This window comes from Cupressus sempervirens, chromosome 5 (assembly GCF_028749045.1).
Source record: "Cupressus sempervirens isolate cs-2001-9-10 chromosome 5, ASM2874904v1, whole genome shotgun sequence".
Lineage (NCBI taxonomy): Eukaryota > Viridiplantae > Streptophyta > Pinopsida > Cupressales > Cupressaceae > Cupressus > Cupressus sempervirens.
Window position 1 is genome coordinate 515,450,487 of NC_143122.1, and position 17,283 is coordinate 515,467,769.

At 35.9% G+C, this 17,283-nt stretch overlaps 1 protein-coding gene across 1 annotated transcript; it reads right to left on the reverse strand.

Annotated features, from left to right (window-relative positions):
- Window positions 1–10,207: 10,207 nt before the first annotated feature.
- Window positions 10,208–12,658, reverse strand: LOC149556970 (WRKY transcription factor 6-like). The gene is made up of 6 exons (XM_089831614.1): window positions 12,400–12,658; window positions 12,177–12,305; window positions 11,927–12,076; window positions 11,420–11,827; window positions 11,227–11,340; window positions 10,208–11,137 (listed from the first exon to the last, which is right to left on the reverse strand). The coding sequence occupies exons 1-6, from the start codon at window positions 12,595–12,597 to the stop codon at window positions 10,502–10,504; spliced, it is 1,635 nt and encodes a 544-aa protein (XP_089687740.1). The 5' UTR covers window positions 12,598–12,658; the 3' UTR covers window positions 10,208–10,501.
- Window positions 12,659–17,283: the final 4,625 nt, after the last annotated feature.

Below are 17,283 nucleotides of genomic sequence, written 5' to 3' on the forward strand. Positions count from 1 at the left end.
TGAATGTAAATACAATCATATTGATAACAATACATAGTCTATCATGAAACATATGTTGCATAGTGATCATTGATTAATAAGGTTGATAAGGTTATTAGTAATTAAATTTATTAGCAAGATCTATGTTCGAGCAAGATTATCATATTGTTCTTATATAGAAGATGAGATGGAAAAATAGAATATATAATCAAATGTGTCTTGGCCATTTTGGGTGGATTAAATTAGAAAGAAATTAAAAAGGAAAAGGGAGATTTAAATCTCATGGTAAATCAAAGATAAAATATCATTACTGTAGCAATAAATGCTAGGTTAGAAAAAAAATTAAGAGAAGAGAAATAAAAAATAGGTCTTTATAGTTAATTGTGGTGAATCTTTTCATAAGATTCGAGTTACTAATTCGTCATGACAAAACATGTACAATTACTTGTTTTATCTTTTTAAGGATTGCTAAATAAGAGTAATTAATATTTTAAGAATAAATTATATGTATAATTTCCAATTTTTGTATAGGATGTGCTAATATTTTAAACAAATATAAACAATCAATATTTCCTCAAAAAATAAAGAATGTTGTCACTGGGCCAATACTGGGTTCTGATGCTTGGTCATCAATAAATCACTTGGTCAATACTAGTTATTTTGTTCATCATACTTTTTCATACTCAATTGACACTGATGCTCAGTCAATACTGATGGTCGATCGACACTATATTATCTCAGATTCTACTATTTTCTCAATCGACACTAGCATCACTCGACACATACTTCTAGTTCCTTAATCTTTTTCTCTATTTCTTGGTCAAGCCTATGCATTTGTTCTATACTTGATCACTTCTTCTAGGCTTCAATATAACTATCTTCTCCACTTGGGTTATGTTTAAACAATAATATTATTTTGTCAAGTTCTAATTGATCAAGTGCCCATTGTATTTTTTCATAATTCAACCTTTCCTCTAGGTCCTTTTTTTTATCTCTTCTTCTCAAATCCTCTTCATCAATCATCTTGATATGACACTCTACTCAGATAGCAACTATCTTACTAATAAGGTTTTGTTGGATACAATTGGCTAATTATGTGTTGTCTTTGATGTTACACAAATGGCATAATAATTATTAGTTAGTATATGCCGAGCTCACTTGGGTAGTAAAGATAGTTCTTAGTGTCTACTGAGCATTCATGTGTTTGTCTAGTTCAGAAGGCAACATCTATCGAATTCACTCAAGCGTCGAAGAAAAGTTGTCGACAGCTAGTGTTAACCAAGCTCACTCAGTTCCAAAAGGATTTTCATAATTTTTCTTCCAAGCTTCTATTGTTAATGAAGAAAATCACTTTAGAGTTAGTTTCTACTGAGCAGGGTCAGCTAACGAAGGATTTTCTTATTTTGTTGTATTGAGTTTAATTGATCTATCTATTGATTCTAACCAACTAAGGTGATGAATATTGATTATTTTAAGTTGTATTTGAGCTAATTTGACAACATGGAAGGTATAAGTATAAGGTCAAGTTGTGATTTCAAAAATTATGCAAGCAAGTGTAAAAGTGGAAGTGCAAGAGAATGTGTGAATTATGATGATGTGATTGAATATCTATTAATGAGTAGAGGAAGCGAATTTGAAGGATAAGTTGAATATCCTTATGGTGCAACAAAGCCATATTCAATCAAGAAGGATCAAGTACAAGCTAGAACAAAGATCTAAAATCAGCAAATTAGTTGCATTCAAATCAGGTCATCTCATTGTTACTCTCTAACCATTGTAGTAGTGATCTAAATCTCTTAACAAAGTTGGCTTAACAACTATTTGTAAATCCTCTAACAAGGTGATAATTCTATTGAATTGTTCTCAAGACCTCTAACTAGGCCACTCCTAATAAGGTGATTAAATACTTTAACAGAGTCACACTTAATAGTGTGTTTTGTAAGCTTTAGTAGTGTTACAAGGCTCACTTCAGAAAAGTGAAAATTAGTAGCTAGTTGCTATTGGTGGTTTTTTTCGAATTGGGTTTGCACATTAAATCTTGGTGTCAAAAGTGTTCATGCTATTTTCTTCATGTGTTTGCAACTAAGTTAAAGTAATGGTAATCACAAATAACATCTAATGGTTTATCTGTTAATCTTTTACCAAGCTAATCTAGTTACTACCGAGTTACAACATTCCATGTATTTACCGAGCTTTAGCAATATTCAGTTATTTGTTTGCATTTTGTACTAACATCAAAAGGGATCTAGGGTTTATTTTTGTAGTAACCGATTCACCCCTCCCCTCTTAGTTACTCCTCTTATATTTCCAACAATTGGTATCAACGCTTTTGGTGCTTGCAGAGAAGGTTTCAAGGACCTAAGCTAAAGATCAGGATGTCTTATAAAAGAGAGATTCCCAAGCTGAATAGAGACAACTTTGTAGCATGGCAAGGACTTATGAGATTGCATCTGGCTACCATCAGTGATTCAAGTTGCAAGTATCTTGATTCTGAACATAAGACTCCCACTAGAACATTATCAGTTGAAGACATTGCTGAAAAGAAGAATCATAATATCATGATGATTGATATTGCATCTGCTCTTAGTTATGTTGAATTTGATGAGGTAAAAGATTGCAAAACTACTTTTGAGATGTGGAACAAACTAAAATATATCTATGCAAGAGATGAAAATGTAAGAAGAGCTAAAGAAGAAAGCCTTAGAGGACAATTTAATCAAATGAAAATGAGAGAAGATGAAAACATTGAAAAATATGTGGAAAGAATCAAGGCTAGTGTAAGTGCAATCAAAGCATCTGGAGCAGACATCAAGGAGGAAACTATTGTAAGTAAAGTTCTTAGAACTCTTCTTCCCATTTATGCAATTAGATTTTCTATTATTCAAGAAATGAGATGTGATCCAACTAATAAGATAGGGTTGGATGCTATAGTTGGAAGATTAATAGCTTTTGAGTTAGACAATTATGATAACTATGTTCCTGCTTCAAAGAATATTGAATATACATTTAAGGCCAAACTTTCACTCAAAGAAAAGGGTAAAAAGTCAAAATCCAGTCAATTAGAAAGTGAAGAAGATGGATCGTTAGAAGAAAGTTCATACAGTGATCTTGAAGCTATTGAAGCCCTGCTTGGAAGGAAGTATTCCAAATGAAGAGGAAAGTACAAAGGTAAAGTTCCTCTGATCTGCTTTTCATGTGAAGAAATGGTCACATTGCTTCTAGGCGTCCAAACAAGGAAATGAAGGATGAGAAAAAAAGAAATAAGAATAAAGGCAAGAAGGACTCCAAGAACTACAAGAACTTCAAAGACAAAGGTAAGAAATCTTGCTTCATAGTTTAAGGATTTTGATAATAGGGAAGATGAAGTGGTTTATATAGCCATGAAAGATGAATCTGATGATGAAGGAGATAAGATGGAACTTATCTCTCATGTTAGCAAAAATGATATATGGATTATTGATAGTGGCTGCTCACATCATACGACTGGTGATAAAACAAAATTTGAGCATATGGAATATTATGATGGAGGTAGTGTAAGGTTTGGAAACAATGAAACTTATAACATAAATGGAAAAGGATGTATCTTGTTGACTAAATAACTTGTATGCAATCATTCCTATTGGGTTGAAGGATTAAAGCATAATCTACTAAGTGTGGCACAAATGAATAACATTGGATTCAAGGTAGAATTCATGAATGGATAGGCCAAACTGCTAGATGGGAAAGGAAATCTGGTTGTTTCTAGCAAGCAAACAAAAGGTAATCTATTTTATCTTGATCTTAGTGATTGTTCATGTTTTATTGCTCAAATAGAGGAAAGTTGGTTATGGCACAAAAGACTATGTCATGTAAACTTTGATAATTAGGTTAAGATAAGAAAACGTAAAAGAGTAAGAGGTATTCCTAGTTTGAAGAAGCCTGACATGGGTCTATGCAAGAATTACCAAATTGGTAAGATGGGAAAGATGAACTTCAAAAGCAAAGACTATCACTCAGAAGAAGTCTTGGAAATTGTTCATATAGACTTATGTGGACCTATTGGAATAGAGAGTTATAGTGGAGAAAAGTTTTTCATTCTCATTGTTGATGACTACTCTATAATGATGACAGTAATGTACCTAAAAGGAAAATCAGAAGCCTTTCAAAAATTAAAAGAATCTGGAAAGAAGTTGAAATGCTTAAGATTAGATAGAGGTGGTAAATTCATTTCTCATGAATTCAACAATTTTTTGCATTGAAAGAGGAATCAAAAGACAAGTATCTACACTAGGCACACCATAGTAGAATGGTATAGCAGAAAGAAGAGATAGATCTATCATGGATTGTGCAAGAACCCTGATGATTGAAAAGAATGTTGCTCTCAAATACTGGAATGAACCTATCAACACTGTAGTTCATACCTTGAACAGAGTTCAACTGAAGAAATAGTCAAACAAGACACCTTATCAGCTATGGTATGGCTACAAACCTAGTGTAAGTTACTTGAAGGTATTTGGCAGAAAATGTTACATATTGAAAGAATCTAGAAAATGAAAATTTGACGTAACAGGTGATGAAGGCATATTTATAGGTTACTCCTGTAGAAGTAAAGCATACATATGTTTGAATTTATCCACTTACAAAATTATAGAAAGTGCACATATCAGAATTGATGAGTATGCAAAAAAGAGTGAAGAAGAAAGCAACAAGGAACTTGAAGACTAGAAAATTTGTGTACTATGAACCTAATACCCTTCCTAATCTATCTGAAAGAAAAAAATGCTTCAAATCTCGAGTCCCTAGAAACTCTAGTAGCTACCAAGTTTCTGACACTACAACTTGAGCTGCAAGGACTTGAGTCACAATCAGAGGCTACCAAGCTAGTTCAAATCGAGCCTGATGGACCTGAGTCACAAACAAAAGGACCCCAAGCCTAAAACTAAAATTCAAGAAGGAGATGGTGGAACTCATTCAAAGACTAAGGGGCCTATATTAGCAAGATATGTCATAAGGCATCATGCACCTGATCAGATCATTGAAGATAAATCATATGGAAAAATGACAAGAAGCAAAATAAGAGGTACATGTTTACTTGCTAAATTTGAACCTAGAAGTGTTAAAGATGCTCTAGAAAATGAAAGTTGGATTGAAGAAATGAATGAAGAGATTGAATAGATAGAGAAGAATAAAACTTGGACTCTTGTTCCCAAGTATAAAACTTGGATAAAAATGTAATTGGTACAAAATGGGTATTTAGAAATAAGTTGAATGAAAATGGAAAGGTATCAAGAAAAAAAGCAAGATTGGTATGCAAGGGTTACTCTCAAGAAGAAGGTATTGACTATGGTAAGACTTTTACTTTTGTAGCAAGACTTGAAGATGTTAGAACTTTACTAGCATATGCAACACATAGAGGATTTAAAGTATACCAAATGGATGTTAAATATTCATTCTTGAATGGAATTCTTGATGAGGAAGTTTACATTGAACAACCAGAAGGTTTTGTAAATCCTAGCAATGGAGACATGGTTTGCAAACTACACAAAGCTTTATATGGTCTTAAGCAAGCTCCCAGATCATGGTATGAAAGACTCCATAATTACTTGGTACAAATTGGTTCTCAAAGAACTAATGATAACAGTAGTCCATATATCAAGGAAGGACCAGAGAAGAAGATTGTGTTATTAGAAATATTTGTTGATGATACTTTATTTATAGGAAATGATGATTTATGCAAAGCATTCTTAGAAGAAATGAGTAAAGAATTTGAGATGTCCATGTTTGGTGAAATAAAGTTCTTTGTTGGATTGCAAATACAATGGAACAAGAATGGTATCTACATCACTCAATCGAAGTATATCAAGGAGATATTGAAGAAATTTGGAATGGAAGATTCAAGACTAGTTGGAACACTTATGTCTACTGGGCATAAGCTTTCCAAAAATGATGATTCCAAAGAAGTAGATAAGACCACTTATAGATCAATGATTGGAAAATTTTAGTATGTAGTTCACACAAGCCTTGATATTTCTCTAACAGTTGGAATAGTGGCAAGATTGTTGACAAATCCCAAAGAAAATCACATGATGGCAATCAAGAGAATCGTGAGGTATCTAAAAGGTACTGAAGACTATGGTTTATGGTACAAACTTGGAGGCAATTTGGACTTGAAAGTATTTATTGATGTTGATTGGGCAGGAAGTTTTGATGACAGAAAAAACACTAGTGGTGGAGCATTCTTTCTTAGTAAAAGACTAGTATCTTGGACAAGAAAGAAGCAAAATTGTACTTCCCAATCCACAACAGAGGCAAACTATGTAGCAGCAATAGTTAATTGCTCTAAAATTGTTTGGTTCAAACAACTATTGAAAGGAATGAAGGTAGAAATCAAAGATCCAGTTGTCATATATTGTGATAACACTAGTGTGATCAACATATCAAAGAATCTAGTGATGCATTTCAAAACAAAACATATTGCTATAAAATATCACTTCTTAAGAGAATTGGTGCAAGATAAAGAAGTTAGATTGGAATATGTGAATACAAAGGAATAGATTGTAAACATATTCACCAAGTCATTACCTAAGGATGCATTTATATATCTAAGAGGTAAGCTAGGGGTCATTCCCCTATCTGAAATTCACTAAATGAAGTTTAGTGAATGCATCAACTATAACCTATTGAAGATCAATCAGATGGTGCAGAATTGGCAAGGGCATATAGTAGATGAATCAATACTTAAGGTACATTGAAATTTATAGAGTTATTGGCTTTGGCATGTGTTGTCAAAGAGGGAGAAGTTTACTATCATATCTATAACAAATTTTGGAACCAGAATAAAGTTAGAAACTAGAGAGGGAGAAGTATTCTATAGATGAAGTATGTTGAAAGAGGGAGGATGTTCAGAATGAACTTGGTAAGAGCCATTGCAGATAGAATTCTGTGAAAGGAATAGCTCATACTTATAGAGGGAGTTTTCAAATTCAAAATTTCATTGTGCTATGACATATTGTGTTGCCATCAATGCCAAAGAGTGAGATTGCTAGATACAATTGGTTAATTGTGTGTTATCTTTGATGTTACACAAATGTCATAATCATTATAAGTCAATATATGCTAAGCTCACTTGGGCAGTAAAGATAGTTCTCAATGTCTACCAAGCATTCATATGTTTGTCTAGTTCAGAAGGTAGTATCTACCGAGCTCACTTGAGCGTCAAAAGAAAAGTTGTAGAAAGCTAGCGTTAACTGAGCTCACTCGGTTGCCAAAGGATTTTTGTAAGTTTGTAGTGTTAACGAAGCTTCTATTGGTTAATGAAGAAAATCGCTTCAAAGTTAGTTTCTATTGAGTAGGGTCGGCTAACGAAGGATTTTCTTATTTTGTTGCATTGAGTTTAATTTATCTATATATTGATTCAAACTAACTAAGGTGATGAATATTGATTGTTGTAAGTTGTATTTGAGCGAAATTGACAAAGTGGAAGGTATATGTATAAGGTCAAGTTGTGATTTCAAAAAGTTTGCAAGAAAGTGTCAAATTGGAAGTGCAAGAGAATGTGTGAATTATGATGATGTGATTGAAGATCTATTAATGAGCAGAGGAAGTGAATTTGAAGGATAAGCTAAATATCCTTGTGGTGCAACAAAGCCATATTCAACTAGGAAGGATCAAGTACAAGGTAGAACAAAGATCTGAAATCAGCAAATCAGTTGCTAAATTAGGTCATCTCATTGTTACTCTCTAACCATTGTAGCAGTGATCTAAATCTCTTAATAAAGTTGGCTTAACAACTATTCATAAATCCTCTAACAAGGTGACAATTCCATTGAATTGTTCTCAAGACCTCTAACTAGGCCACTCCTAACAAGGTGATTAAATCCTTTAATAGGGTCACACCTAATAGTGTGTTTTATAACCTTTAACAGGGTTGGCTCCTAACAAGGCTCACTTCGGAAGAGTGAAAATTAGTAACTAGTTGCTATTGGTGGTTTTTCCCATTTAATTGAATTTGCTGAATTACCCAAATTGGGTAGGGCGTATTTCATGAGATGAAAGACCCTGATGTGCTCCTCCAGACCATCTAGGGTAAAAAATGATAATGATTTATGCTGGAATGGCACGATAGTAGCATGGTGGGAAGATTTCCTCTACTTCAATTTGGTAGATCTAGAAAATTGCTTAGGACCTTTTTGCTTTTGCTTAAGATTTTTCACCATCATTCATCTTGTCTAGGGCAGAAAAGTTGTTGGAGAGTTTAACTTCAAAATTGGAATTGTGATGGTTCTGAACTCTCTGTGATGCAGTCTGATGCCTCCTTTTAGGCGCGGATTTGGAATTATCATTGATTTTGACCCAAGAATTGAATTCCTCATGTTGCCGAATGGAGGTATGCTTTACTTTTTTCGTTCGCTCGCTATAGTTCGTCATCAGTAGTTTCTCCTCAACTATATAAAATAAAATATTAGTAAAAGTAATATCAAATTATTTTTAATCAAGAAATCGTCATAGAAATTATAAAAGTACTAATAATAACTAGATAATTTATTAAAAATAATTTGTATTATATTTAATATAGAAGTAGTGAAATTGATAAAATAATTTAAATTTTAAATTAATTTATATAAATTAATGATAAATGAAAAACATTTGACAATAAGTACATTTATCAAAACTCAAAGTGGAATACATTAAAATGATTAATTGATAGGTTTAATTTAGTCCATAAATGTTTTGATAAATGTAAAACATTAATTAATCCACAACCTCCTCACAATTTGGCATGCATCTAAGTGGAACTTTCGCACACATAATAAATGCTTATCATTCAAGAATATTCATTGAGGTACTCATAATAGACATGGCAATATGTGGTAGGCTATTCAAATATCATATTTAGAAATGTGAACTACTATCCTCAACTTTGTGATTCAAAAGGAAAGATATTATTAACAAAAATTGACATTAGCATGTTCTTCTCATACGTGTCAGCATCTCGCAGAGTTTTTTCAAAAAATAAAGTTCTGCTCAAAAAGGAGGTAAACAATTTGTTGATTGTAGTTGCAATTAGAAGGGTCTAAAATTGTAGGAAGCTTTTTTTTTCTACTCTACATTTAACTAGGGCAATTTTAGTACTAAAGATTTCCCTGCATTGCAATTTTAGTAATCATCCATGGCGTTGCAGTTATAATAAAGATCAAATCGTCATTTTTCTATTTTGAAAAATTAAATTAAAAATTATTTTAAAACTGCATCTTAAATTTTTATTTTTATTTTTAAATTGCCGTTTTGATGCCGGCATAGAGATGGCCGACATTCTTCTCTCTATGCTCACTTTTAGCCCAAGAGAATAATGAAGCCAACTTCTATGTGCCACCATTTTTGTGAATTTTTGTTGTGATAGGGACTAATCGGTCATGGCCATTGATGCCCCAAAATCCATTTCACTGATTTTACCATGAACAAAAAAGAAGCGATATTGTATTGCCAAACACTCCAAATACAAAATGAGAATAATGTGCAAGAAAGATTGGGAGAATTCTTCTCTAACACTTGATTGTTTCATTCATGCTTCCGAACTGCCATGGTCGCCTGAACCCCCCTTGCTACAGTGACACATTACCATCCAATGTTCAGTCTGTTTCACTCAGGTCTGTGAAGTTGTAGGAGGAAGACAGACTTCTTGCTCTTCTTGAAATCCACTCCAAATGTTTGCTTTGTTTGATTCCCACAGTAATAAAAATTTGGTGCATCAATATGAAGCAATAAATGATTCCAGCCGATAGTTTTTGACAATAGAGGTGGTTGTAATTAATACAAGTTTATTATCTGTCATTTATCTTTCTATTTTTGACAATTAAAAAACAAAATTACTCCTAGACAAAAATCCATTCAACCAATAGAAAATTAGGTTTTAGATCATACAAATTTTTTAAAAATATTTCTCATGATTAGACTTTAGAATAAGATAATGTGTCTTAATTCAAATCAATTAATAATATACCACTACTTGGAAACATTAGTTCCCTTATGCAAGGTACTAACAAAAATGAATTGAAACTAAAAAGAATCCAAAAACTATGTAATACAAACAATTACCGTAGAGATACTTAAAAGCATTATCTGCTGGAATTAACAAATGAGATGCATTATCTTCTCCTTTCCATTGTATTACGAAAGTGTCGCGCAATGGTAAGGAGAAGAGTAATCGAAATAGAATTCCTATTTAGATCATCCGAAAGGAAAAAAGACATTCGAGGTTTAAACGAATTTGAATTGATAACAAATGTGCGTGGAAATGAATACAATTGTTAATTTATTGGGGTGCACCGAAAAGAATAGATGGCTGTAACGTCCGCTATGCGGAGAAGAATACATACATGTATGAAATAAGCAGGGCATATTCATATTCACAACAAAACTCTCTATGCTGTCAGTGAAGGGCAATCGCCCATTTGTATGTGGCCGCAACCGTTCCATGCAGACCGATGAATACATATATGTATATGAATGTTGGCAATCACTTTCTCCGTCATTTTCTCTTCCATTAAACCCCGTTTCTGAGAATAGGGTCGTGGGATACGGGCAACTGGTTATGGGTGGAGGGGAGTGGAGGAAGAAGAGCAGCATTGCTGTTGTTGTTGTTGTTGTTGCTGCTGCTGCTCTGACCGCTGATGATGGATGTGATGGCGGCGGCGAGGGCGGCTGTGAAGTTGGGATCTGCAGTGATGGCGCTCACTGTCTCCGCCATTGACTGCGACTGCGACTGCCCTTCCAGCGGGGCGAATCTGGACTGGTACTGGTGTTGGTTGAAGGGCATCATCATGTGGAAAGGGCGTTGATTGTGAGGGTCATGCTGAGGCTGAGGCTGGGGCTGCGTCAAGTCCAAGGTGATGGTAGGGAAGGGAGCGGAGGCCGAGATTGTTGCCATGGAGGCGCAGGGCAGGACACCTGGAGCGCCCATCATGTTCATGTTCATGTTCATGTTGGAATGAGAGGGATGATAATTGGGCATGTAGCTGCTGCCTTGGTTGGGGTTGCTGGTGGTGGAGCCAGAGAGGAGCATGCACGCTGCAGCAGACGTTGTGGACGCCATCGCTGTGGCCGCCGGTGGAAGAGGATGATTGTGGTTCCCTTCGTACGTAGTCACCAATACCGACCTATCTTCCGCACACCTCTGAACCTGTGCACCCACTCACATCATTAATACATTATTGACATGGATATTAATGTGTATAGGGTAGATGATGATAATGAAATAGTAAATAATACCTGTTTGCGGACTGGGCAGCCGGCGGCCATGGTGCATCGGTAGTAGGCCCTGGGACACGGGTTGCCCTTGGCCATCTTCTGTCCGTACTTCCTCCATTGGCATCCATCGCTTATCTGTTACAATTACCATAAATAAGACAAAGACTCATCTCTTTTGCAACAAGCAGCCACATCATGGTGGTTGTTGACTTACCATAGGGGCTTCAGATCTGGCTCGAACCGAAACACGGGCTTTTCTGATGGTTGCCTCGGTCTGATCAAGGCGCGGGGCGTTCTTGGTAGACAACTTTGGATTCATGCTGGCTCTCCATCCATCTTCTTCATGATCGGAGCTCTCCTCATCATTCCTCCCTCCGGCAAGTCGGGGATCGCGAGAGGCCTGTGTTTGCTTGGTCTCCGTCACAAGAGCAGAGGTGAGATCACGTTTCCTCGAGAGGGCCACGGAGTTGAAGGCATCATCATGATCGCGATCAGAGGAGTGAGAATGCTGGGACGCGGCTGGTGCGAATTGTCTCTCCACTGCACCCGCACCTTCCCTATCCTTGCCCTCCAATATCGATCCTAACGATATCGTCAATTTCTCTTCCTCCTGCTCATGACCCTATATTTACCCATCCGTTATCGGTCAGCGTTAACAAAACTAAAAACAAAAACATCATTCCAAAGTTAATCTATTAAACAAGGTAGAATCTGCGTGTACCTGCTCTGCTGGGCGTTGTTGCTGCTGCTGCATTAGACACATGAAATGCATCTGCAAATTTCCATAATTATTACTTATGTGACTCAACATGGTTCTCAGCCTCTGGTTCTCTTCGCCCATTCGACTCAGCTCTTGTTGTAACAACGCCAACTGTGGAGAAGCAAATGAGACTAAGTAAGGACACGTTCGATGCAGCTGTGAGCTCGAAGAATGGGAGAGAGAGAGAGAGAGAGAGAGAGCGCAAACTCACCTCGCTCTTGGGGTCGGCGTCGTCCGGGGTGGGAGTGTCGGGGGATCGAACCGGCGACATCGCCTCATCATCGACAGTAGATCGATCGCTGGTTGTGTTGGCCGGCATCGTTACGAGTTGTAGACCAGTCTGCACTTGCAGTAGACGATATGAATACATGAGGTGAGATTGCAATCATCTTTGCTTCTCTGGCAAGGTAGAAATGACATTATAGATTACATACCGAGACAGTATTGGAGGAATGGGCATCCTTCCTCTTGTGGGAGAAGAAATCAAGCACAGCGTTCTCGTGCTCCTCTTCAGCCTTGACTGAGAGGTCTAATCTGCTCCCATTCTCCATCGACTCCAACTTTCTTTTACACTTTTGCTTCAGAAAAGTGTCCAACAGATGCTGCTCTGCGCTCAATCCAGCCGCGTCCATACAAAGCAAAGCGCAAGTCTTGCTCAATCACGGAGGGAGAAGAGAATTGAAGTTTGGGCAGGAGAGGAGAGGCGGCTATAAAAGGGGGGCGGGCAACGTCATTGCTTGCGTTGGAAGAGGTTCGAGTACAGATTGTCAATTATAGCGGGCAGGCAGACGCGGCAAGACACAGACTTCCGCACTCTCACGTCAAAGGGGAAGGAAGAGAGGATGGTTGACTAAGTCACAAAGAAAGGGAATTGACTACTTCTACTTGGACCCGGCTCCTAAAGGGCATCAGTACAGTTCACGTAGCCGCACCGAACGCCGCATCTTCCGATGTTCCTTTCAGACTGAACGGCAGTCAAGCAATTTCAATGAAACTTCGCGGATGCTCTCTCCGCACTCCACCGCCATTGCCAATCACAACACTTCACCGCCCTTTGCAAAATTGGCGGCGCACGTAGTTACTTATTGGACGTACACGCACGTGCACTCCCCCTTTCCTCGCTCGCCCCGCTCCCCATTTTCAACGTGCCACCTAAACCCTCTGGAATTTGGCCCCCTTCCAGACGGGGGAGGGGTTTGAGCTTTGAATACTCCCGTCAACAAACAACAAATAATAGATTCACATTTCTGTCTTCCCACGTGCCACGTGCCACGTGCTGCCTATCTCTTTGAGACCAGGTCAGAAATGCCTTCCCTTCCCTTCCCTTCTCCTTTCCACCAAAAATCCCTGTTTTTCAACACTCCCATTAAATCACGCTTGTTATGGGTTTCCCTTTGTTTGACTCGAACCTACACATTACTTTCTTCTAACACACGTGGAATGCGTGCCTCTTACCCTAAACAAACACTATTCAACTTATAAAGCAAGCCTGCACTCCGAGCTGATAAAAGTAATTCAATGGTCATTTCAAAATTATACAAATAATATCCACTTGTTTTAAATATATATTCTATCGGTTAAAATTTTATATAAATTAATTAAATGACATTTGTCTACACATAATTTTTAAGATAAATAAGCTATTTAAGAAGTGAAATGGAAAGATATAAATTTATTATGCAATTCTTAATTTTTCATTTAAGATATTCATTCACACTTCAAAATAATTAAATAATATAAATATTTACGATTACGGGTTTAATTCAAATAAAATATTAGTTAAAGGTAATGGAATACTTTTATTTATTTTATTTTGTATACTTAAGAACTATTTTAAAAGTATATAAATGTTTATAGCTAACTTACATATATTTAATATATCTATTGTAAGAACAATCGTACATCATCCAAAAATATTATCTTATTCTTTTTCGATAAAGGTTATCTTTGTGTAGAGCATTATTTGTGAAAACATTACTATTTTTAGGAAATTATTCATTTCAAAACATATTATTCCACTTGATTCCATAAAGATCCACTTTGATTATATATTCCTACCAACAAATTTTTACGATAACATCAACTCTCATTGTGAAGGTATTACATTATTTATTTTGCCAATGTGAACTAAAAACTTTGAACTCTGTTTTGGAAGGCTTTAAAGGATCTGAAAAAGGGTCAAACCTTAGTGTAAGTGGTGCTTTAAAGTTCAACTCTATAAAGCACTTTGTGTCATTTCCAAGATGCGATCATAATAGCCAATTGACTTAAAGGTTTACAAGTTATGGTTTTTAGAAGGGTGCTAGTTTCTAATGCAAGCCAAAATAAGGAAAAACATTTAAGGTAGGAAATTTAATAGCAGGGCTCCACAATGGGAAAATTTCACTTTCTAGAATATTCTACAATGGTTAATTGTGTTACTTAAAGGGCTAAGTTCCAAAAGTGTAGATTGTGGCTCCATCTTGTAGATTATTATAATAAAATGTCCATGTGGCTCTAACATATTCTTTTTAACATTCTAATGATATTTCATTGAGTATAATAGAAAACAAGTGTTGTTGTTGCCACCTTTACTTTGTTCTTGAAATTTTCTTTTATTTCCTTTTTTGTGTTGTGTGTGTTTGGTTGAATGCAAGTAGTTCCCTTCACCACACCATCTTTTAGATAGATGTATTGAATATATCTAAAGTTGTAACATTTATAGCATAACATGTAACAAAAAGTGGAAAGAATTCTTAGTTCATTGGCAAGGCCAAACTAGGGTGGAAGCAACTTGGGAACAAGCTAAGAACATGTGGAAGTTTGAAGACAAAGTCTTGGAGTTCTTGAACATGGAATCCAATCTACCTCTTTAAACATCCAGCATGGAGATGGGTACCTTCATGGCACTGTATGGTCAGTGTTGTCGGTGTTAAGGACATCGTCTATTTTAGAGTGGGAGAGGATGTAAGAGGTGGATGATTCACATAAGGGGAAGGGTTGCTCCTGGGTTAAGAAACATTTCTCAAGGGAGTTGTTTGAAGTATGGACGATTTCTAATGCGGAGTTAGCCTCATCCTAGTAGCTAATATGGGTGAATAAGAGTAACCCAATCATTCAAAGATGAACGTTCTATAGTAATTGCTTTTGTTCACAAGGCGAAGTGTCATGGTGGAGAAATCCAAGGAGGCACATAACAACATTCAGTGAGCAAGAAGTTCAGGAGTGTAAAGTAGAGTGACGAGAGCAGTGTAGTGTTAGTGAAGAGGTGAGTAGTGCAAATTGACTTGGAGTCCCCATCAAGGCAGGGGGCTTGGGTTTTATTCATGTAAGTCAATCAGGTTCAAACTAAGCCAGGGTCACCTCGACAAGTTCCAATGACATAGGGTGTTGGGGGTGTGGCGTCTACGTGAAGAACAACAACCTAGGAGGGGAGATGCATGTGGAGTGTGTTGGTGTTCAAAGAATGGATGTATATATAGGGCTAGGAACTTGTATAGAGTGCTTGGGAAGTACTCGGGTAGTGATCAATGACATAATTGAGATTGATATAGACTAGGCTAGGGGCCATTTGTTAAAAGAGGGTTCTACTGGCAAAACATGAGGAAGGATGTAGATCAACAAGACAAGGTGGCAATGAAGTCTCCAGGAGGCTTGTTGCAGTTGCTACACATGCCAGTAAGACCATGGGCATACAAGTATCACTAGTTTGCCTGATGTGGATGGGTATACAAGCATCATGGTTGTTGTTGATAGATTCTCCAAATATGCCACATTTGGAACATCTAAGCTTGTAACATTTGTAGCATGACATGTATTTTTATAATTTTTAATAGATGCAAATCTCTCTCTCTTTGTATATATATATATATATATAATTACATAATTTTTTTACAAAATAAAACATAGTGGAAGTTTTTTTAAAACATGAGTAAACAAGAAGACTATGTCCATATATATGGGATTTGATAAGGGTGGGAAGAGAGGGAGAAAAAAAATTACTAGGTGTTACAATTGCAAAATCTATTTATAATGTCAATACCATGGTAGACTCAAAAATCATAACACAAGTCATCCCTTTCTTTAAGTGTAAGAAATAAGTGATGAACATGATTGATTAAATTCCCAACAACTTAACTACTAAAAATATTACAAGAGGAGTGTTTAAATACCTTATATTGTTGGAAACAATTATAATTTATTTAGATTCATTAAGGTGAATATGGAAAATGAAAGTATTCAGTTATGGTTGATGTGAAAGATTTTGTTCAAGGATTAGTAATCACATGAGATGATTTCTTTTATTCTAATAGATTCTTTCTCATCATTATAATATTTTGAAAGTTCTGATCAAAAGAATGCAATGGAAATATTATAGCAAGATTCAAGAAATGCTAAGTAGGTTCTAGGCAGTGATTTTAATGCCACACAATCTCAAGAATAAATTTGGTAGTAATAAAAAGGTGATCAATGTATCTTCTTCCTCCTAGAAAGCATGTGACGGTCTCTTCTTGTTGGATATGAAATTCAAATTGTTTTCTCATGTGGGATAATAGATGCACTAGTGAATATTGCATTAGATATAGGTGAATCGTATTTCTTATAAACCTTGAATGATCTTTAGAGAAGGCTACTTTTTGGATCAAGTGACATCCATTGAGAGGTATGATAAATTTCTTACAATGTTGGTACTCATTAATCATGTTGGGTCCCCTTGACATAGGCTAGGTAGAAGAATCCCCAAAGGAGACATGTCTCAAACCAAGAAACAAGAGCACACAAAAGCATGACCTAAAATGATTAGGAAACAATAATACTCAATAGATACAATGCAGATCCAATGGAGTTTTGATTAGAATATGTCAAGCATAAGGCTTAGCTAGTTGTTAACTTCAATTACAACAAAAATTTGACATGCGAACTTGAATACTCAAGAGTTCAACCTAAGATTTCTCTATCTAGATATCAAAATTATTACATAATAAAGCCATAAAGTCACACAAGTCAGTTGGAAGATTACAATATCCAAAACTAGGAAACATATTACAACATATAGGTACTATCTCATTAGGAAAAATCAAAGACCACACAATTAAACATGATAATAGATATGAGAGAAAGGTCCACATGAGATCCAAGGATCCATATGTAAAGTTGTGGAAAATTGCATGTATGCAAGAAATTTGCATAGGCAAATTTCCACATGCTATATGAGGTGTCAATGAAGAGTATGTACCAAGAAAGAAAGAATGAGAATACGCCAATGACAAAACATTAAGAGCTATGATAAAATGTATAATTGATTCACAATAGAACCATTCTAAGAACTTGTCCTCACA